We start from the raw sequence: 24,347 nt of genomic DNA, 5'->3' as shown, positions 1-24,347 counted from the left end.
CACACTCCAGAGGGCTATTAAAGTCCTAGACACACTCAGTTTCCCTTTCTTGCCTATTCACAATCCGTCATTTATATGTTAGAAAGCATAATTTAGACTTAAAAGATCCAGGTGATATTTGCAATTTGAATGTTGTTGTTGTTGTTAGCTGCTGTTAAGTTGGCCTGAATCATGGAGACTCCATGCACAAAGGAACAAAATGCTGTCTTGGGCCATCCCAGTTATCGGTTGGGGATCAGACTGTTGTGATCCACAGAGTTTTCATTGACTGATTTTTAGAAGTAGGTTACCAGGCCTTTCTTCCTAGTCTGTTTTAGTCTGAAAGCTCTGCTGAAACCTGTTCAGCATCATAGCAACACTGAGAATGAATGCCTGGTGCCTGAACATGGGGTGCTTTGACCAGAAATCGAACCCAGGTCTCCTTCATTGAAGGCAAGAATTCTACCACTGAACCCCTACTGCCCTCGCACAATTTGAATACCCCAGTCTAGCTGTGGTTTGGCATGGAGAATACTCTCTGCCTTTTTTTTAAGCCATGACATTGGACTCTGTATCTGAACACTCTCTTACTAACACTATATACTGTGGTTGTCAAGGGAAACATTGCAATGTGCCTGAGTTCCTAAGATAGAAAAGAAGATAAAGTTTGGGTGGTGGGAGGGAATGTACTGAGTCAGAAATATCGTCATGGAAGAATAGATATGATGCCCACAGAACATGCTTGGCCAACGAGGGCACTCAGAGAAACGTCAGTCCTTTGAGGGCAGTAGCTGGGCCATGCAGATAATATCGTGAGAAGATGAGGTGGCTATTAATTTATTATCAATTATTACATTTGTTTTATTAATTTAAGGAATTAAGTATACTCAAAACATTTTTGCTCTATAAGAGATTTTTGAAAAGACAGTAGCTCACATCTGAGAATTTACACAGTTTATGCAAATGGTTTCTACCGTGGAGGCTGACGATGGAGTCCTCATTCTTTTTAGGAACTTGTACTCATTACTCCTGTGGACGCCTGTAAAAATTTCTCTGCTTTAATACGAATGTGCTTAAATTGGTTCTACGTTATAAATAAAATATTAAAAATATCACAGAAGCTAATGTTATACAAATAATATGGACTGAAGCCTTGGGTCAAACATTTTTTATCATGTTTGAACTTTGCCATGTCCATCTGTGTATGCCATGTGTGAGTATATGGTATGTGGGGGTGGAAGCTGCAGATTTAGGAGGAGGTGGCAGGTCTAGAAGGTTCAACAGCAAAATTTCCAATTGTCAGATTCCTAATGATTCTCATCCTTTTGTGTTACCCTCCTCTCTCTATTCCCCAACTGGTAACGTACACACAAACCTCAGCAAAATACTAAGGGTTTCTGGGGAGGCAATTTAAGACAATTAGCTGAGACCGTGGACATGTTTTTTTTGTTTGTTTGTTTTGTTTTTTAAGATTTATGCTACAGGAATCAAGACTGTTGATCTTTTGGTAGTCTCTCAGGCCAGAACTTTCTCCAGAGCCATTATTAAGCTGAGAAGTTGGTCCTACAATTCAAGGTTCCTTTTTAGGCTCAGAGGTGTCCTTTATGCTCTGGCATAAAAAGAGCACCAAATCGGCTTTTGAAGCTCAGGGTCCTAGTCCTGGAATTTACTGTTTATCAGTTGTGAGACTTTGAACAGATTTCTTAACTTCTAAAACGTCAATTTGTTTATCATGAAAGGGAAGTATTGATGAGGGATTGAGCTCTGAGTCACCCCGTAGGAAGAAGGAAGTGGTACTCAGTGGTGTGCCGGTAAGTACTTAATAACCAGATGTCTGAAGGAAAAGTGCCCTGATTTTGTTGCTTGCCAATTTCAATGGTGTAACTATCCACACCATGGCCAATTTCAAGCAGAAATGTGACGTCACTCAAAGTGGAGTTGGGAAAAGCTGCACAGAGGCACTTCATTTTTTAGTATTCCCACTGTACAGATACAATAGACATAAATAACTTCAAGAGCATAGATAATACTAAAACGTAATAAAATAATTAGGAATTGAGGTCTTTTGAATATTTATTATCTTTGTGTTTAATACAATTTATTTAATTGTAAGCTTATATAATTTAGTTTCTAATAATGCGTTTGTTTACCAACTGCCTCCAAAAATTTCTGAAAATTTAATAGTTGGGCACATGAGCCTGAGAAAGCCAGCTCCAGCACAGGTTGGTGGGTGGAATGGTTAATCAGACATGTCAGCTTGCCTGGGCTATGATTCCCAGGGGTTTGGCCAAACACTAGATGAGTTGCTGTTCCATAATTTAATCTAATGTAATGTAATCATTACATAAAATAATCTAATGTGATCAATCAATTGAAAGGGGAGTTCCTTAGGGTGTGGTCTGCCTTCAGACTATAAATAGATATTTTGACAGAACTTGCTCTCTCTCTCCACTTTGCACTTTTTCCAGAGACTGACCTATGGATCTTGGAACATGAGTCTGCAGAAGAATCCAACCTGTAGCTTCAGCTATGGATTTTGGACCTGCCAACCCCTACTTTGGCCTGCCTGAGCCAATCCCCTGAAGTAAATCTCTCTCTATATATACATATATATGTCTCACAGAGATCTGGTGGCGCAGTGGTTAAGTGCTATGGCTGCTAACCAAAAGGTCAGCTGTTCAAATCCACCAGCCACTCCTTGGAAACACTATGGGGCAGTTCTACTCTGTTCTATAGGGTCGCTATGAGTTGAAATTGACTGGATGGCAACAGGTTTGGTTTTTGGTATATGTCTCACTGGTTTTTCTCCAGAACCCTAACTAAGACAGTGGGTTTCTTTTATGTGGTAGAGATAAGCCAGAGGAGGACAATTAATTCTTAAACAAAACCTAAGAGTAGCTTTGAGCCAAGGATTTCATCGAATGAGAAGATAAAGGATCTTGAATGGGTAGATAGAAATGAGAACAAATGAGTAAAGCATTCACACTGGTATGTAGGGATTCAAGCAAGAAGAAAATATTTCAGTGTCATAATTTGGAGCAATACACTAAGTAAAAACTCTTTAATGTGTTTTCACATTATTATTACTATCATTATCATTTTTATTACATGTAGTTCCCGACTTATGACAGGCTTCCATTAAGAGGACTCTGTTGTAAGTCATTTTTGACGTAAGGTAGACCCTCAAGGAGATGGACTGACCATGGCTGAAACAATGGATTCAAACACAGCAACAATTGTGAGGATGACGCAGGACCAGGCAGTGTTTCATTCTGTTTTCAAAGGGTCCCTATGAGTTGGAACCAACTCAATGGCACCTAACAACAAAAATCTTTATAAATACAGCAGTGTTTTGCACAGTAAATCATAAAACTGAGGATCTTCAAGTGAACATCTGAGAATGACAGCATCAGCAAATTTCATGCTGCAACATATTACTAACAATAAGATGTACAAAAAAAAGAATGATTAAAAAAAAGTTCCATTTGTTGTAACTCAAATACGTCTTAAGTCGGGGACTACCTGTATTATAAGCTGATAAGTAGCGGTCTGTTTCACTATAGAAGCTGCTTGTAAGTATAACTAAAATTTCAACATTGAGGACTGGTTTTGAGAAATAGCTATAAAAACCTTTGCAGAAAAGAGCAATAGTCTGAAATGTTTGTTTTGCCAAAAGCTCTGGTTTGTTAGTCCCTCTTACTGTAGTCAGAATGTGAGCATTCTTGAAGCAGGACAAAGATAAACTATTAGGAAACTGGGCCAGGACACAGACTCTATGTGGCCCTCAAAGAATCAGCTGACAGGGATTTACTGAATAGAAATCCCTAAATCTCCAGGGATAAAAAAAAAAAAGGTGGGGAGGGGGGAGGCCGAGTCCTGGTGCCCAGAAGACAAGATACTCACGTTACAATGACTAAACAAGAGAACATTATGAAATACCATAACAGACTAAAGCAATGTTTTTCGATTCACAGATTTCATGAATTTCAACCATTTCAAAAGGAAAACTTAGAGTTGCCAACTTTTTATTTTGTCAAGCAGAGACATTTAAAAAAACACTATTATCACTATACTTTTATAAAATATAGGGCATTTTCACAACTAACACACCAAATCACAAAGTTGTAGTCTCAGGAAGAAAGTCAATACTTCAAATAGTGAATCAATTTATGTTTGTGAAAAGTTCCCTGTATTGTCCTAGTTTTTTCTGATTTCAGCACAAACACTGGATTGGCACCAGTCTGCAGATGGGCGTATGGGAACCTCTGAACTACAGTACTAAATTCTGCTGTAAAGTTTTCTTTTTCTTCTCATTGCAACTGCTATGGAAGTGGGTACCAGTGATTGAAGGTAGAAATACTTAGGGTGTGAGGGACAGACTGACGGTGCTGAGCCATATTTCACAGTGGACAAGAGTATGGGCTCTGAAGACAGATTCCCCTTTCCCAACCAGGGCAAGTTTTTTAACTCCTCCTCTCTCGGTTTCGTCATCTGTGAAAGGAGATAACTGTGTGTGGCATGAGGATTGGAGGAAGACTCATTAACAACCTGCATTATGCAGATGACACAACCTTGCTTGTTTAAAGTGAAGAGGACTGGAAGCATTTACTTATAAAGATCAAAGACCACAACCTTCAGTATGGATTATACCTCAACATAAAGAAAACAAAAATCCTCACAACTGCACCAATAAGCAACATCATGATAAATGGCGAAGAAATTAAATTTGTCAAGGACTTCCCTCTTCTTGGATCAACAATCAATGTCCATGGAAGGAGCAGTCAAGAAACCAAACGATGCATTACATTGAGCAAAAGCTGCTGCAAAAGACCTCTACGAAGTGTTAAAAAGCAAGGACTCCACTTTAAGGACTAAGATGCTCCTGACCCAAGCCGTGGTGTATTCAATCACCTCATATGCATTTAAAAGCTGGGCAATGAATAAGAAGACCAAATAAAAATTGACACATTTGAATTTTGGTATTGGCAAAGAATGTTGAATATACCATGGTCTGTCATAAGAACAAACAAATCCACCTTGGAGAAACTACAGCCAGATTTCTTCTTAGAAACAAGGATGGCAAGACTTTGTCTCACTTACTTTGGACCAATCCCCGGAGAAGGACATCATGCTTGGTAAAGTAGAAGATCAGCAAAAAAAAGGAAAACCTCAACAAGATGGATTGACACAGTGGCTACAACAATGAGCTCAAACATAGCAACAATTGTGAGGATGGCGCAGAACCAGGCAATGTTTCATTCTGTTATACACAGGGTCACTATGAGTCGGAGCTGACTGGACAGCACGTAACAACGTGCATCTGCCACATTGGGCTGTGGTGAGGACTTCGTGAGTGACAGGGTGTAGACCAGTGCCAGACAGAGGGTGGGTGACCACATGTGTGAGCCAGCATCGTTGTTCTGTGCCAGGAACTTCATACACACAATCTCTCTTGGTGTCCTTGTCTATGAAATGAGGATAAAGTCACATGTAAGAAAGGCCCTGGGGCCCCCATATTGGGCAGCCTTGATACCAGAACCCAAGAACTTTAGGAAGTAAGTAAGGCCGCCTTGAAGAAATAGTACTAGCTTCCATTTGTTGAGCTTCTAGTGTTTTAAAACCCTACAAGACAGCATTTTTTAAAACATACAAAAGGGGAAACTGAGGCTCAGGACTGTCCATGGCTTGCTAAGACGTCACACAGCTCATATATAGAGAAGCAGAAATTTAAGCTCTAGAGTCTTGTTTGTGGGGATGCCATTTAAGAGTGTCCCAGCTTTAAGTCACGAAGCAGAAATATTACAGAGTGAGTATTTGCATTACAAAAACTCTATGGAGTTTTTCTAAGAAGGAATTCCCCTAGAGCAGAAAATATTTTCTTTTCGGATCACATAGTGCTTGACAAAGTAGCTAAAGGGAGCAAGGCTTAAATCTAAAGTGTCACGGAATCCTTCAAAGACCAGTGATTCTGAAGTTATGATGTTAAAAGGATAAATAAAGCGGCAGTAGAAGAGTTGCAAAGCTTTACGTGATTTTCCCATGAATTGTGCAGACAGGATTTGCAAGCTCCAGAGCATTAATACATATTAGCAAAGAGAGCTGGATGTAAGAACATTGGGAGTGTCAGATTGTGGGAAACATAAGCATATATGCTTATGTTTTTTTAAACACTGACTGGCCAAACACAACACATCTGCAGGCCACCCATTCATCATCCCCTAGACAATTAACGCACAAAGAAAAGGTAGAGCACTTTTGAATTTAAGGTGGACAGGGAGGCATTGTGGAGGAAGTGAGATTCAAACTGCAGATTAAGGATGGACTTGTTTAGAAAGAGAAGGGTTTTCCAGGCAGGAAAGTATGGGAAGTGTTTACTGGGTGATAAGTAAATCCATATGAGTAAGTCAAATCCAGCCCAATTTGACTGAATCAAGAGAATAGTAAATAATAAATCTATAAGGCAAGATTGGGGTGGTTCTCTGTAGGACTCTGAACACTGCATATGGACTACGGAATCCGACCTGTGAGAGACAGGAGTCATTAAAGGCTATTAAGCAGGAGAGGTTAACATTATCATAACACTATTTTAGGAACACTGATGTGGCAGTTACATGAAAAATCAGTGAAAGAGGAGAGCTTGGAAACAAGGAGAAGAGTTAGGACACTGCTCCCTGATAATTTCAGGGTAAGGCGATAAAGACCTTGTTCCATGGTAGTGAGCATGGAAGAAATGGATGGTATCCTGATTGGATACGGAAGGTGGTGAAAAGGAAGCGAGGTCTACTTAAAAAATGCTGAGGAATAACCACCATCTGCTGGATTAAGTAGTTTAGCATCGCCATTGTCTAAGTGCCAGCAGGGCAGCTTCAAATCCCAGCTCTGCCGCGTACTAGCTATGAGATCTTGGGCGAGTCACTTAACCTTTCTGTGCCTCAGGTGACACATATCCAAAGTGAGGAGGATAGCCATGGTTCCTACCTCATAACAGTGCTGTGGGAGTCCCTGGGGGGTGCAAATGCTTAACACTCTCAGCTGCTAACCAATAGGTTGGAGGTTTGAGTCCACCCAGAGGTACCCTGGAAGAAAGGCCTGGCGATCTACTTCTGAAAAATCAGCCATTGAAAATCCTATGGAGCACAGTTCTCCTCTGACGCACATGGGGTCACCATGAGCCAGAGTGGATGTGATGGCAACTGCTAAGGGGTGTTGTGAGGGTTAAATAAACAAACACATTTAAGGTGTTTAGTGCAATCTTGGAAACTCTGGTGGCATAGTGGTTAAGCATTATGGCTGCTAACCAGAAGGTTGGCAGTTTGAAACCACCAGGCACTCTTCGAAAACTCTATGGGGCAGTTCTCCCCTGTCCTATAGGGTCACTATGAGCCAGAATTAACTTGATGGCAAGGGGTTAGTGCAGTCTCAGCATGTAGAAAGCTCCCAATAAGTAGCTACTGTTATTAAATTGAGAAGGGCATACACTATTCATTCTTCATTTTCCTCTTGAATAAAAAGCTAAGAATAGTCATAATGGAGTCCACGGTTAAGACACCAGGTGGCAAGCTCTATTCAGGTTCAGTTTCTTGTTGGATTTTTGCCATAAAGCATAAAATACCTTTGACACTACCAAGCCATCCCTGCTGGGGAACACAGATCTCCTTGAGCACAGCTGGTTCTCCTCAAGCATTCCACGAAGCCCGTTATGTTCTGCCAGAGGGTACCTGGCACTAGCTGCTGCGCTCAGGGATGTGGGGGTATAGCAAGGCCTGGAATGCAGCCTCCCAGATCTGCTTATCCACTCCTCATTCTGAACCGTCGGAGGCCCTTTTGGAAGAGTGAGCCTCGTCTCTAGCTTGGTATGGGGAGCCGCTAAGCCTGGAAGAAGGAGCTCTGGTGGCACAGTGGTTCACCGAAAGGTAGGCAGTTCGAGCCCGTCAGCAGCTCTGTAGGACAAAAGACCTGGCAATCTGCTGCAGTAAAGATGACAGCCTAGGAAACCCAATTTTCTAGTTCTACTCTGTCTTATAGGGTCACTATGAGTTGAAATCAACTCAACAGTACACAACAGGGAGGAGCAGGCCTCTATAAGCTGACCCAGGGAGCTCATGGCCTCTAGTTCAGAGGCATCACTTTAATGCAGACATTCTCTACCAGCCTGTATGATGCCTGGTCTCTCTCGGCCTTTTGGAGTAGCAGGAGAACAAGAACCCCCTTTGTCTACCCTGGAGTCCCTGGGTGATGCAAATGGTTAACACGCTTGACTGCTAACCAAAATCTTGCAGGTTTGAATCCAGCCAGAGGTGCCTCAGAAGAGAGCCCTAGCCATCTACTTGAAAAACTCAGCCATTGAAAACCCGATGGAGCACAGTTCTACTCTGACACACACGGTGCTGCCGTGAGTTGGAATCAGCTCAGCACCAACTGGTTGGGTTTGTCTACCCTGGGAAATTCACTCACAGACTACAACTTTCGTGAGATAACGCTGTTGCATTTGGGGCAAATTGCCAGCACTTCTGCTGTACAACTCATAGTCACGATTAGCCGGAACCCTCTCAATGGCATCTAACACCACCACCACCAGCAGCATTCTTGGGGACCCCTGGGACTGAGGGCAGCCACTGGTGGGAAAGATGTTCCGTAGGTCATGTGGGGGTCCTCCATGTTTTGGGCCGAGCAGTGCAGCTCTAACTCATCACAGCTGCTGGCTTCCTTGTCCCAAAGGGATGAATTCCAGGGAGCCTTCCTTGGACTTCTCAGCCAGGGGGAGAAAACAGGAAGTATATGGCAGGTGTACAACAGCTGGCCCAGGTGTGGCACCTCATACAAGAGTCAGAGGAGAAAATGCCGATTTGAGCGAAGCTGTGTTGGCGCTCTGAGAGCTTCAAATAAACTATGGCCATCGCTGTCTCCCTCTTGGCCCTCGTCCCAACCCTTTTGGTGAGGGATGGTGTGCAGAAAAGGGACTTCTTCCTTCTCTTTGTCTCTCAGCCTCCAAGAGAGTCAGGCTAATTGGCATCAAGGCAACTTAGAATTTTGAGGGGCCTAATAATATTCAATGAAGGATCCCTGGTGGCACAGTGGTTAAAGCAATTGACTGCTAACCAGAAGGTCGGCAGTTCAAAGCCACCAGCGGCTCCGAGGGAGAAAGATGTGGCAGTCTGCTTCCATAGAGATGTACAGCCTTGGAAACCCTATGGAGTCGCTATGAGTCAGAATCAATTCAACTGCAGTGGGTTGGGTTTTTTCTTTTTCTTTTTTAGCTTTCAATGGACGGAGCCCTGGTGATATGAGAAAGTAGTGGGAATACCCTGTGTTTCCTGCCACACTCCTCCTCCAGTCAGCATCCTGCTACAGAATCTTCTCGAACACAGCACCGAGTGGGAATGGCATTTGTGGTATTGCCAGGAGGCCTCACTGATAGTGGTAGCAGAACAAGGGAACATTGCTGCAACCCTGAGAATCACTGTGTGTTTCTCAGACTTGGAATAAATCAAGAGTAACTTCCCAGAATGGGGGCATTGGTATTTCAGTGGCAGAATTGCCACCTTCCATGTGGGAAACCCAGATTCAATTCCCAGCCAATGCACGTCAAACACAGCCACCTCCCATCTGTCAGTGGAGGCTTGCGTTTTGCTATGATGCTGAACGGGTTCAGAGGGGATTCCAGAGTAAGACTAGGAAGAAAGGCCTGGAAATCTACTTCTGAAAATCAGCCAATGAAAACCCTATGGATCACAACAGTCTGATCCACAGCTGACCACAGGGTGGTGCAGGAACAGGCAGTGTTACGCTCCATTGTACATGGGGTCTCTGTGAGTCAGGGTGGAGTAAATGGCAGCTAACAGCTTCCCAGAGTGTGAAGCAGGTTTTTACAACCCAGAGGCAACTTGAGGTTGGTGCATCAGCTTAGCGTGCTGGAAACTGGGGGGCTCTTTCGTGTGACAAAACTGACTTAGGATCTCCTTAAAGTGGGCAAGGAGAAAAAATCTTGAGTTAATGAGGCCAATGCTCTGTCACCATGTGGTGGTCTCCAGCTATAGAGACTTGGGATAATCTTTATTACTTGTGGGAGAGCTCTTCTCTTACCTGACACTTCAAGGCTCACCCCTCATTTGGTAGTACTGAGGAGCCCTGGTGGTGCAGTGGTTAAGTGCTCAGCTACTAACCAAAACGTCCAAACCCATTAGCCACTCCACAGGAGAAAGATGGGGCAGTCTGCTTCTGTCAAGATTTCAGCCTTGGTATGGGCCCTGAGAGTATGGCCCCCAGATACCCTTTCAGGTCAGTAATGAAGTCACTCCTGAGGTTCACCCTTCAGCCAAAGATCGGACAGGCCCATAAAACAAAATGAGACTAAAGGGGCACACCAGCCCAAGGGCAAGAACTACAAGGCAGAAGAGAACAGGAAAGCTGGTAATACGGAACCCAAGTTTGAGAACGGAGAGTGTCGTCTTGTCATGGGATTGTTAACCAATGTCATAAAACAATATATGTACTGACTGTTTAATAAGAAACTAGTTTGTTCTGTAAACCTTCATCTAAAGTATAAAAAAAAAAAAGATTTCAGCCTTGGAAACCTTACGGGGCAGTTCTACTCTGTCCTATAGGGTCACTATGAGTCAGAACTGACAGCAGTGGGTTTTTTTTTTTTTTTTTTTTTTTGGTAGTATATTCATTTATTTTTTCAGGTTTTCCCTTGCTTGCAGAATGTCTTGAGTCCTTTCGTGGATACCATTTGAACACTACAATTCATCACTTTTACTAATTTTAGTCAAAAGAGTTCTAGGAGAACAGAAAGTCCTCAAAGAATATTGAGATGTGCGGTGTACGGTGGCTGAATTATAAACAGGAAAAGGTTTCTGTGGGATGTATTTTTTTAATGAGAACACATTGTAATAGTCTGGGTATGTGGCATCCTTGCTTAATAGAAACATTTACAAGAACACGTACACATTTAGATCCAAACACCAAATTAAGTCGATATTTTAAATGACCAGTTTGCACCAGAAATAAAATATATTGTACAAAACAGGGGTTATATCCACAGTCATGAATTCTCGTTTTCTACACAAAACAACAATAAATTAAATCACATTATATGCAGATAGTTCTACTTTACATTAGAATAATAAACTGCACGCAGCTTATACAACTTTTACTTTCTTTCTTCTACCAGACTAACGGTAGGGTGTGTATTGTTTGGTAATTCTGTACTTAAATTAACAATGAATCACGTGACCCAGAATTACACCTCCACAGTGTCTGTCCCATGTCCCCTCAATTTCAATTACTCACCATTCGCAAGGAACAAATCTGAGTCCCAGGACCCAATGCTAAGCTCTGCAAACTCACCACATGTCCAGGCCATCAAAGAACGCCTCATTGCTGTCTTAGAAGTAAGACACACCACAGTGAAGATTTTCAGATCTTGGCACCGAATAATAAATAGGACACGCTGTTTCAAAATCCAAATTGTCCTCCTTCTCAGCCTTCTCTGCCCAATTATGTGCTATGATAGCTTTGCTCTCCTCGCACATAAAAAATACCTTGGTACCTACGTTGTAATTTTACAGTTGGTAAGTGGTCCCTTTATTCCTTGTGCATAGAAATTTAGGTCTTTAAAAATCGGAATCCACACCATCCGGCATTTTGGCTAACCCTGAACTCTGCTTGTTCCAATCTCTCTCCAAGGAATCATTCCATGCCTGATACGTCAGAGTCATTACGACCTATGGATTTTTACTTCTAAGACTCGGTTTAAAGTAGCTTAAAACATGAACATTAACACCATTGGCTAGCTCAGAATGTTTGGCCTTTGGAGTGAATTAACATTAGTGGTTAATGAGAAATTTGAAAGAACTCCAAACCAGCACCTTTTGGAAATCATTTTAAAGCCTGCCTCGGGCTGTGGGGTCCACCAGCAAGGAGCCTTTGTGAACTCTACATGCTGAAAACCAAAGTCAGGCTGGTGGGAGCAGACGGACATCACAGGCTCACACTGACCCCGAGGGCATGTGTGGTCAAGTTCACGAAGGGGTTCTGATCAAAAGCCAGCTGCATCCTGACAGATAGCACCCATGTGCCTTTCTTCCCTCAGAGGAAGTATGGCAGTCCTACTCACAGGTTTCTACCTGGGTGGGCAAGATGCTAACATATCTCTGAAGACACAGGTGGATGGGGTGGGGTAGGTGGCAAAGTCAGTGACCATCTGCAATTGGCCCCTTTTCCATTCCTATTTGAGGATCATACTTCTGATTCTTTGTGCTGGGCATGCCCTACGCTTCTTGTTGAGTCTGGCATATAAAAGAGCTGTTGACAAGGGACTAAATTACCGGTTATCCATTAGCTCTAAAGACCAAGTAAAAAAGAAACAGATCCCTTTGAGCAGCATCTCATTCTCTCTGCTTCCACACTGCCCCTGAAACAGATTCCGTATTTCTAGACAGTCAAGGTCTTTTCCACTGAACAAGAAACTCATTACCAGCTTCCTCATGAAGCACCGAACCACAGGGTGTAACTAAACAAAACCCGTGACACACAGATCAGGGGCCTAACTTTGGTTGGCATTTGATTTTATGACTGCATTCACTCAGGATCTTAGTTCTTTGTATCCCAAGAAACATAGGTAGCGTTCTTTCCAGTATATAAATGTTCCCTTGATACCAGTGGCTTAATATTCTGTTTGGTCTCCTAAAGAGACATCTGCAAGTAGCCAATGTATACTCATTGACATGAAGGCCATAATGCTACTGGAGCCTACTTTCTGAATTTTTGTCACTGTGTGTATGAAGTCTATACAAAGGTCACTGCTGACAGAGTATCTTACTGCGCACAAAAGTCAGCCACTACCAGAAAGAAGGTGTAAGTTAAAGGCAGAGAGCACATCTGCATGAGTAAATTAACGATACTAAACCAAAAAAAAAACAAACCTGTTGCCATCGAGTCGATTCCGACTCATAGCGACCCTATAGGACAGAGTACAACCGCCCCATAGGGTTTCCAAGGAGAAAAGAAAACCTTCCCCTCCCATAAGCTTCTCTCTTCCCCCATTAAAGGTAGCTTCTAAAATTTAAAGAATTATTTTAAGGGCTATGTCACTGCATCTGTGACCCAGGACATCACAAGCTGATGGCTTTTCAGAGAAATGGAATTATCACAGGGGTGCTAGAACCTTGTGGAACCTGTGGTCAGTCTGGAGGGAAATATGGACTATGCAAAGAAAATCCTTTCCAAATAAAAGTGATCATCGAGGAAAGCTTTTATTTCTTAGTCCAAAAAAAAAAATCTAAGAAGGTAACAATGATAATCAGAACACCAAAATTTATTTCCAACACCAAATAGTCTATACTCACTTTGATCTGTATCAATGTCAGCTTATGTTTGGCCAGATGGGAAAATACTAATAAAGCACCCCTGTGAAATCTAGACCCAGCAAGTACAGTAAAAATGTATAGAATGAATTTCAGAACTAAAGCCCTGTTTATCTCACTGTATGGTATGTGGCTACTGGCAATGTATGCGTGACTAACTGTCCGAGATGTTGCTTAGCAAGTTAGGAGCTTAAATACCAAATTACGGTCTCAAGCAGTCTTAACCCAAAAAAAAATTGAAAAAAAACACCTGTACTTTTAGGTTTCTCAACTTAATGGAGTTTGTAAAACTTACTGGAGTCTTGGTAACTCGTATGAAGATTTCAAGGCAACAGAAAGGTACACAAGAGATCAACGTTAAAAACAGTGGATTCAAATTAAGATTTGAAAAGGATGGCATCACACACCAGAAACCTCAGAATTTGTTCTGCCGTTTTTGAAAAGCTACGCTTGCACTCGTTTTAAGATTTTATCTAGGCATATAATACTAGTTTTAGGACTATTCTTCCCCCTGAAGTAGAAATAAAATATAATCATTTTTTAAGTGTTAGGCTTAATGGGCCCTATAAATTCTATAAAGGTTAGAAATGTTTATGCCCCAGACTGCAACCAGGTAGAGTGTTTTTCCCTCCCATAGTAGGCACATGGGCTCAAAATTTCATTTTTTTTTTTAAAAAACACTAGATAATAGAAAACGAATACCTCTAAAATAGATGGAAAGCATCTGTGAAAAATAAAAATGAGAAAGAAAGAAGCTCTACAATTTTGGTAAAGACGGATGCACTCTTTCCATTCTGCTCTCATTTTGGGGAGTCCCAAGCTGTCAAAGGCTTTGCTGTCCTGGATTTTACTTCCCAATCTCTCTTCTGCATTAGTCTGGAATTTCTGGAGTTTCCTTTTCTTCTTTTCCTTTTTCATCCTTTTTCCAACTTAGCACTTTTTCCTTTGCATCCAGCGTGGAAGACTATAACATAGCTGCTCCAGTTGATCATGGTTAATTCTTTTCATTCGTTTTGGAGCCCTGGTGGCACAGTGCTTAAGGGCTATAGCTGCTTACCAAAAGGTCAGCAGTTCAAATCCACCAGCCGCTCCTTGGAAACCCTATGGGGCAGTTCTACTCTGTCCTATAGGGTTGCTACAAGTAGGATTTGACTGGATGGCAAAAGATTTGCTTTTCTTTCTTTCTTTCTTTTGGTTAATTCTTTTATTAGGCCCTCCAGCAGCCAGTATTCCATTTTTTAAACTATAGAGGGAAAATGTGCCTCATGCAGAAGTAATCCATCCACAAGGGCTGAAGTGGTGGCAGCAGAGGCAGATTCCTCCAGAGAAGCAGGCATGGCCGAATCCCAGGCTAGCAGCTCTCAGTCACACTGCCTTGCCCGGGACCTTGGGGAGCCGTGGCCTCCATCACTACAGGGAATCGCTCAAGCTCGGCCATTGCCCTCCCTAATGTGGGGCTTTTACAGATATTAAGATAATTTTTAAATCTACTCTTCAGATGCTCAAAATGCTATGAAGGAAAGGCCCTAGTGACCTGTTACGAGGTGGTACACTCGTCTGGCAACTCCTCTCTCTCCCCTCACTGTCTAGTTTCCCCCACAGATTACAAGGAAAAAAGGCAACCTGAGTTCAAACCCCTGTGTGGAGTACTAGGCCCAAAGCAGATATTCAGTAAGCACTTAATCAACGTAGTTCAAACTCCTCATCCCCACACCCAACCCAGTGTTACACAGGCTATTAGTGGATGACCGTAACGCTCTGCGGAGTTGGCTAAAAGAGAATATAGTAAGATGTTGATATTCCCTCTTTTAACCAAAAACATCACCGTGGATTTTGGTAAAATGCCATGCATGCATTTTTTAAATTTATCAACTCTGTGCCTACTGTCATGTTCTGAAGTTGCCCTTGAAGAAAAAGGGAGGCCTCACTTTATAAAACCTGCTGAATTCTAGTAACTTTTCACCCCTAATCATGAATATCTTCATTTTGCCTTAATTGGCGCGGTGTGTCTATCCCTAAAATAACTTGCATTTAAATCAGGTAAAATGAAGGCTAGAACTCTAACTCCTTGAGAGTTTGTAATGTGAATACATTTCCAGATCTCTGTAAGTCAAGCAGCACTTAGCATTTGGCGGTGGCCAAGGAGAAGAGGGAAACAGAGAGACGAAGAGAAGCATCTCTCTTCATTGTTGGTTTGTGGTACACATTACCCATGCTTTTAAAATAGAAGTGAAATTTAATCTTCAAAATGAAAAAATAGACACATTTTCTAATAGCAAAATATAAGATTAAAATACTTAAAATGTTAGCGTGACATAGGGCCTTTTTTTTTACATTAAAAAAGGAAACACTTTAGACTAGCTTTTTATATATGTATATATATATATAAATCCTCTTGTCTCACTAATATTTACAACTTTCCAGAGCAGCTTTGTTAAGCCACTGGAGGAGACAGGGAGAAAATCAATCCCCTTTTGAGATATAAAGTCAGAACCTGAACGTCCACGTTGGCTAGGGCAGTCCTTCACCTCAAATCCATCCACCAACTCTAAAGAGAGGACAGCTGCATTTCCAACCTTGCCATTTCTCATTACATTTTTTTCTTCCTGGGTATTAAATCCTTTCCAAGAATATTCTACCTGTAAAACGATTTTATTCTAGCTATTATTCATTTCATTTAAGAGAACCACATTTTATATGCTTCTGTGAAATACCCCCAAAAGCCATCAAGATATATGGAGACACCAGATTTTAAAACCATAAACCTAATTGTCTACCCTTGAAACAGTATGAACAACTAACAGAGTGACATTATATCCTTATATTTGTTTGTCATGAGATGAAAGGCCATGAGGCATATGGTGATTATTAATTGTTCCTGAGCTTCTAAAGAAATTTTAAAACAAAATGACTAAATGCATAAAAGAATGAGTTCTTCAAGAGTGTCCCTTCTGTTCCATTGATGTCTTTCATCCCATCTATCTCCTTAAAGAACCTCGAGCAGAAAAAAAAAAAAAGTCTTCCTTTAAGCCACTGAAAAATGGGACCTGATGGAATCTTCCCGTAATTCCCGATGTTTTCCAATGTTACTTTCTTCTTGCTGGTTTCGTCTCTCAATGGTTATTCTGTATTTTTTCCTGGGTAAAGAGAAACTGAATGTAGTAATAAAACCTCACTTGGCTACAACATACTATGGTTTCTCTTACAAAGAGTGCCCTCAAGGGACATCTGGGTTTGAGTTGATAAATGAGAAGTGACAGAATATGAAGCCATAGTCAGAGATTAAAGTAGTGTGCCGCAAGGCATTATGCCCTTATTCAAGGAGAAAAATTGGCATTCTTTCCAAAATAGCATAGAACAATCCTCCCCCTTCTTCCTTGGGCGCCTTGCGGGTTAAGTCTTGTCTATTCTGCCACAGAAGCGCTCCCCAACTCCCAGGATATGCCCTTGATAAAGATCAGGTTTAGTGTACTGTGACCAAAGGAACAGGAATACAATTGTTCCCAAAGAGCCACACACACCCAGAGTGACATTTTCATGCAGAAATAAAGAAATCTTGGTCTAATGACTTATGAATAAGCCATAAACTCAACCACCAAAGATTACAAAGGAATGGACCGCCCTCGTGGTGTAGAACAATCAGGATCTTGAGCACATGAAGATATTACAATTTTGCAAGCTTGGGGCTTAACCACAGGAGCAACTAAGCATTTGGGTTTTCCAAATACTAAGCACAAACCAGCCTGAGAGCACGTACTCAGACTTACTTCTTCCTCCTTAGAGGTGAGTCAAGGTACTTATTTGGAATTGGAGGAAATCTGAGGACTGAGAAGTTGATTTCCACCTTTGTCCAGATTCCCCCACCACTTATGCACTTGGTGGGTGATAGGAATTCGGGTCAGGATTACTGGCATCAAGGAATAGTAGCAGCTCTCTGTCCCACAGGGGATGCAATAGAAATCTCTGATCCTACTACACAGTATGCTAACCCACTGACCACCAAGCCTGGGGTCACCCCAGAAGACAGCTTAGGTTTTTTAATCACCGTGCTTCTTAGGTAGGACAAATGGACAAATCACAAGGAGGATTGTGCAAAGGCAAACGACGAAGGCAGTAAAGGAGGGTCCATTTCAAACTTTATAAGCAGTACTAACCTGAAAAAGTAGAAGGCCATTAGCAAACCAGCTCCTAATAAGGCCCCCACAATGATGCCTGTCACTGCAGATTCTTCTAGGCCACCTGCTTGAAAATGAAATGTAAATAATCAGAGTTCCTTCTGAGAAAGAGTTAGAAATGAATGCCTCAAGTTTCATTCTTTCGGAAGGTGCTTCTCAATTTCCCACTTGAGGTAAATTTCCTTTTCTTTTTAAGAAAATTTTTCTTGGGGCTCCTGCACTTTCCTTTTTGCCAAGTACAAAACTTAGGAAGCTTTTGAGAAAGTATTAAACAAACATGCTGTTACAAGGGAAGGAGCACAATGGGAATATAAGCAGATTCAAGAAGGATTTGAGGAAAACAGGAAATAGAAATTTCCAAACTTATCCATGCTCTTTTTTAAAAAAAAAAAAAATTTGAGGTAAATATACACCTAACAAAACATTTGCTGTTTCAACATTCTTCACACATACAATTCAACAACATTAACTGTATTTATTGTGTTGAGCAACCATCACCATTATGTTTCCATTTTTTTTCTGCCACTCTTAACAGATACTCAGTGTCCCCTAAGCAATGAGTCCTTCTTTCTCCCTCCCTTCCTTCTGCCCCTGGTAACTACTAATAAACAGGTCTGTATACATTTGCCTATTCTAGATATTTCATATAAGCGGGGTCATACAATATTTGTCCTTTTGTGGCTGACATATTTCACTCAGCATGATGTTTTCAAGGCTCATCAATGTTGTAGCATATATCGGGACTTCATTTCTCTTTACGGCTGAGCAATACTCCACTGTACGCATACACTATATTTTGTTTATCCATTCTCCTGTTGACGGACACTTGAACTGTTTCCATCTTTTGGCTATTGTAAATAATGCTGTAATGAACATTGGTGTACAAATATTTGTTTGTGTTCCTGCTTTTAATTATGTGGGGTATATACCTAGAAGGAAAACCCTAGTGGCATAGTGGTTAAGAGCTACAGCTGCTGACCAAAAGGTCAGCAGTTCAAACCCACTGGGTACTCCTTAGAAACCATATGGAGCAGTTCTACTCTGTCCTATAGGGTGGCTATGAGTCTACGGCAATGGATTTGGTTTGTTTTTTTAATACCTAGACTTGGAATTGCTGGATCATATGGTAATTCTGTGTTTAACTTTTTAGAGTTTATCCTCAGAGAAGACAACCAGACGGGCCATGGGATTGACCCAGCACTTATTTTCACAGATAGGTGGTGACACTTCACAGTGCTAGAAGATTTGGTGAAAATTTTATTGGGTTCTATTTTTAGATGTTCTCTCACCGAAGCCAGAGTTTCATGTCAAAATGTCCTACATAGCTTTGTGAAAATGTGAATAACAATTTGAAACAATCAAGTTCAGTAGTGTCCCAGTTCTTACGTAAAAATGAGAGATAGGTAGCTTGTATGTAAAGAATTTAGTGTACAGCCTTCAGTGCATTCTCTCACTTTACCACCAAAACAATCATTAAGAGTTGGGTATATTCTTCTCATTTTACATATGGGGAAAATGAGTCTTAATGAGGTTAAGGACCTCTCATACTGTCTACTTTAGGAGAAAGTGAAGGGTAAAAGAGCTGTAAGCCTCTGATAAAGACAATGCCTCTTCGTGAATTTTTTTCCACATGTTTTACTACCCATCAGAAAAGGACATCTGAACTTTCAGAACCTGAGCTCCTGAAGAACACTTACTTTTTAAACTTGCATTATACCAGTGCTATAGATAATGAATTTTTTTTTTATAGATGATGAAATACATAGCAAATTAAGCCTCTAAACTTACATGATTTGCAAGGAGAGGTGTTTGTGTGCTCGACAGTTCTGGTTTCATCTATTCTCAGCTTTAAAGGTCCCCAAGGATATTTGACATTCGGCCGCATTTCAAAACGACCTTCTTTCCCAAAGTAATCACCAATAACCTATATAAAACGTTAAGAAAAAAAAAAATGATACACACACACACACAAACTAAAAAGCCAAGCTATCTGTTTCCAAAGAAGGAAGCTCCCAGCCTTGCACTGTTACTTCCCAAAACCTCAAGGCCTGACCTAAAGGACCTGCCTCTGCATGCTAAGGACACCTGACACCCACCCACCATCACTCACCTCTTGCAGGCAGGAAACAGCAAGTGCCTCCGGAGAACACAAAGCAAAGCTGAGGAGATGTCGCAGAGGAGGGTTCCCTACCGTACACGCTAATTATAGTGGTGTGTTTCTGAAGACTTTGTAAGCCAAGATTTGGAGTCGCCAATGGTGCTGTTGAGGTGGCATTATTTAGTGAGGCAGGGAAAGTGGTTAAAGGGAAACAGAAGGACGTGGGCAGTGGTCAAAGCAAAGCTGCCTGGGGCATGCCCCCACTGAAGGCTGAATCCTGCCACTGTTCTCCCTGGGTCTACCTCAGTCGCGACTACTGAGCAGAAAGGGAGGATTTTCCCTACAGAACAATAACCCAGAAATTCACACTTTTTCCCTTGCTCGTTGGATACTGTACTGCCCCACCATCTACCACAGAGCAGCACGCAGTCAGTCATTTGTGAGTGACCAAGTCACTTCCACTGACATGTGAGAGAGGGACAGCGAGGTACTCGTGTGAGAGATGAGGGAACGAGAGTCAGGGTCCTTTCTATATCAGGTTATACATGTTACAGGTACACTGGCTCATATCACTCAATTAGCTCACGTATAATTTTTTTTTTTTATAAGTAAAGCGTTGCTGTTGTTTGCCATCGAGTCGATTCCGACTCATAGTGACCCTATGTGACAGAGTAGAACTGCCCCATAGTGTTTCCTAGGCTGTAATCTTTATGGGAGTAGATGGCCAAGTCTTTTCTTCCCCGGGAGCTGCTGGTGGGTTTGAACTGCTGACCTTTCAGTTAGCAGCCGAGTGCTTAGCCATTGAACCACCAGGGCTCCATTAGTGAGTATCTTTTAGGAACTTTCTGTTTCACCCTCTCCAGGTTGGTGGACTACTCCTTTTATCCTGACTTCCGGGGTTACACTCTCTTCTCTGATGATTTTACCCTGTTTCCACCCCACTGTCAGGCTGAACTGTCTCTTTAGTTGGCTCCTATGGCCCCTGGAAGCCAGTATTCTTTTCTACCACAGTTCAAGGTTCACCCTCAATTTCTGGTTAAAACAACTGTTCTATCAGCTACCTGGAATCCCTGGGTGGTACAAACGGTTAACAGGCTTAGCTGCTAGCCATAAAAGTTGGAGGTTCGTGTCTACCCAGAGGCACCACCAAAGAAAGGCCTGGCAATTCACTTCTGAAAAATTAGCCATTGAAAGCTCTATGGAGCACAGTTCTACTCTGACACACGTGGGTCGCCGCAAGTCTGAGTCAACTCGACAGCAACAGGTTTGTTTTTTAAATCAGCTCCCTGGGCTCTGATCTAGAAGGATCTTCCCACCCAAGTTCTTAGGATTTGTCTCTCATTTGTGAGAGTGGCCTGTGACAACTCCTTACCTGTGTCTTTCCTGAAGGAAGCCTCCTAGGCTCCCACAGACTATTTTATGTCATAGTAAAAAGAATTCCAGATAATTACCAAAACACAACAGTAGCTGGTGTGTACGGAGCGCTCACCAAGTGCTTGGCGTACATTCACTCCTGAGTCCTCACCTCGACCCCGTGACGACTATGATGACCTCCCTTTTACACATGGGGAAACTGGAATGTGGACGAGACCCAGACCACTCAATAAACAGAGTGAGTGCCAGGTCCTCCTGGCACAGCCCCTCCCACAGAGTCCGTGTACTCCATCAGGCAGGCATGTGTGTTCACTAGGAAAACAGCGAGCACCACAGGCGAGGTCAGATAACGTGCTAGGGGAGCAATGAAAGAGTCATCAAGGAAGCACTCAAAGAGGAAGCGGCACTGTTTTAGTTGAAACGCTGCATATTTGTTTTATATATATACACACATATATATGTTGGAAACCCTAGTGGCATAGTAGTTAAGAGCTACGGCTGCTAACCAAAAGGTCAGCAGTTCGAACCCACCAGGCACTCCTTGGAAACTCTATGGGGCAGTACTACTCTGTCCTATAGGGTCGTTATAAGTCAGAATCGACTCAATGGCAATAGGTATATATATATATGTTTGTTGTTGTGTGCCATCGAGTCGATTCCAAGTCATATCCACTCCATGTGAGAGAGTAGAGCTGCCCCATAGGGCTTCCTAGACTGTAGTCTTTACAGAAGCAAATCACCAGGTCTTTCTCCCAAGGAGTGGCTGGTGAGTTCAAACTGCTGACCTTTTGTTTAGCAGCCAAGCGCTTAACCACTGTACCACCAGAGCTCCAGATATATATGTATGTGTGTGTATAGGTATGGAATATATAATATTAAGTTTATACAGTGCTTTGCTAGGTCTGATTTTAACTGTTCCTCACAATAATCACATGAGGTCAGCAAGGAAGACATGATTTCCATGTTACAGCTGAGGAAACTAAGGCAAAGAGCGTGCACCCAGTAAGTGACAGAGACTCATCTTTGTGTCCAAGGCACTCTTTTCTCTTCATGATGCTCTCCTGAAACTACGTCATCTCCTGAAATGTTAACACACATCTAGGTTGTACCTCCTGCCACACACACAAACACACGAAACCCAGTTTAAAAAGGGAAATAAAATTTCACTTCACATCTTTCATCCAGATGAGCCTCTCTTGCCACTTAGGACTGGAGTATGGTTCTTGGCCACTTAAAAGTTGAGATTCCCCCATTTAAGATAAACGTGGCACTATTTCCTGAAGTTTTCCCTGAAGTGAGCTGTCCCTATGTGGAATCTCCAGTGTTTTCAACTTATTTTTATTTACAGGCTGCTTTGGGACAGCTGGAGCCCTGGTGGTGTGTGGTTAGGAGCTCAGCTGCTAACGAAAAGGTCAGCAGTTTGGATCCATCAGCTGCTCCCTGGAAACGCAATGGGGCAGTTCTACTCTGTCCTGTAGGGTCACTATGAGCTGGAAAAGACTTGACAACAATGGTTTTTTGTTTTCTTTTTTGGGGGCGGGGGGGTGGGAGGGAGATAGCTACTTTGAGGTCAGGACAAATACATTCATTCCTTGGGATCTCAGCAAGCAGGAGGAGCAATTGGTTCAGAAATCCTGGGGTGCTTACCGCCTGGGTGCCTGCCTCCGTGTCAGTCATGGCAATCACAGAGAAATCCCCATACCGGTCTCCATTGGCGTCTATGGACACCTGCCCAGCAATACCTAGAGGAAGATACACGATGAACTAGAAATTAGTTACTTAAAATACCTCTCTCTGCCAATAAAAACAAGAAAATGAATTGACAGGATTTTTTAAACAAACTCATGCCACAGAAAATCTCATCAGACTGAGCATTTTTGTTGGCCTTTGGAAGACATTGTAATTTCATCTGTGTCTGCATTCCTAAATTCTTAGCATTTCTCCATTTAGAAAAGAAAAGAAAAAGAAGTAAGTGACCTTCTTTGGGGAATATGTTTTTTGTTTTTTAAATTACGGCAAATTCTGAAACTAATATGCCTATCCCAGAGTTTTGCATTTAAAAAAAAAAAGTAAAGAATGGGAAGTAAATGTGCTTTCATATGCTCGTCATGCATTCACATGATCATTGGACAAACATGACGAAATACAAAAACATTGTAAGGCTCAAGACTCAGGAAATGTTCTTAAGTATAAAAAAAAAAATAGTCCCCTTTAATGCACAGGAAACAGAAGGATTTGGTTTCATGGGTAATGGTTGCCAATAGCTGAAGGAGAGTTATTTCTCTTTATCCCTATTGTTTTCTTCTTTCATTCTTTACACAGATAATTCCTGAGTGATTTCTAGGTGTTGAATCTGGTGTTATAGCTGAGGCAAATATGAATCAGACAAATTCTCTGTTCAAGAGAAGGGTAGCCTGGACTACAGATTTAGCATGTTCACATCGGAATCCTACTGCTCACACTCAAATCTCAGCTTTCACATTTACAAGCTCTGTGACCTGAGGCAAGGTACATGACCCTCTGAGCCTCAGTCTCCACGTCTGTAAAATAGGCATAATAGGACCTCTTTACCAAGATGTTGGAGGCCTGGTGGCAGAGTGGTTAAGTGCTCAGCTGCTAACCAAAAAAGGTCAGCAGTTTGAATCCACCAGCCACTCCTTAGAAACCCTATGGGGACAGCTCTACTCTGTCCTATAGGGCTGCTATGAATTGGAATCAACTTATTGGCAATAGGTTTGGTTTTTCACCAAGAGGTTCTATCTACTTCTGAAAGATCACAGTCATTGAAAACCCTACGGAGTGCAGTTCTACTCTGAAACACATGGGTCGCCATGAGTCAGAATCAACTCAATGGTAACTGGTTTGGTTTTGGTTTTACTAAGATGATATTGGAGCCCTGGTGGGAAGTGGTTAAGAGGTCAGGCTGCTAACCAAAACGTCAGCAGTTCAAATCCACCAGCTGCTCCTTGGAAACCCTATGGGGCAGTTCTACTGTGTCCTAAAGGGTCACTATGAATTAGAATCAACTCAACAGCACACAACAACAAAAACAAGATGATGCTGAGAAGATTAAATGAGCTAAAACATGTAAAGCATTTTCAACACGTGTTTAAGAGATGTTAGTTTTTTTCTTCTATTGTTATTATTACTATTGTTATACTTAAAATCTGGTCCTGGACACCTGACCATGCCCACACCACTCAGAGGAGGAGCTATCTCATCTTGTTGGAGAATCAGGGAGGACTCAATAAAAGAGAAAGTATCTTATAGGGACTTTAGAGGAAGTCTATGATTTGGACAAGTAGCAATCAGAGAGTGGGAAGATTCTAGGTGTTGGCAAAGAATATTGAATAT

General features: G+C 41.9%; 1 protein-coding gene across 3 annotated transcripts in view; it reads right to left on the bottom strand.

The window, feature by feature from the left end:
* Nucleotides 1-10,711: 10,711 nt before the first annotated feature.
* NPR3 (natriuretic peptide receptor 3) overlaps nt 10,712-24,347 on the bottom strand; it is an 86,943-nt gene continuing 73,307 nt past the window's right edge. Inside the window, exons 5-8 of one of the 3 annotated variants that reach the window (XM_010588085.3) lie at nt 22,641-22,735; nt 19,310-19,445; nt 17,501-17,588; nt 10,712-16,483 (exon numbers count right to left, since the gene is read on the bottom strand). In XM_010588085.3, the coding sequence (XP_010586387.1) occupies nt 16,372-16,483; nt 17,501-17,588; nt 19,310-19,445; nt 22,641-22,735 (431 nt within the window). In that variant the 3' untranslated portion in view covers nt 10,712-16,371. The remainder of the gene's footprint in view (nt 16,484-17,500; nt 17,589-19,309; nt 19,446-22,640; nt 22,736-24,347) is intronic. The other 2 variants (XM_003407929.4, XM_064271091.1) reach the window with 2 other exon arrangements.

This window comes from Loxodonta africana, chromosome 2 (genome assembly GCF_030014295.1).
Source record: "Loxodonta africana isolate mLoxAfr1 chromosome 2, mLoxAfr1.hap2, whole genome shotgun sequence".
NCBI classification, from domain to species: Eukaryota; Metazoa; Chordata; class Mammalia; order Proboscidea; family Elephantidae; genus Loxodonta; species Loxodonta africana.
The sequence above is the reverse complement of the archived record's forward strand: the minus strand, read 5'-3'. Positions and strand labels throughout refer to the sequence as shown.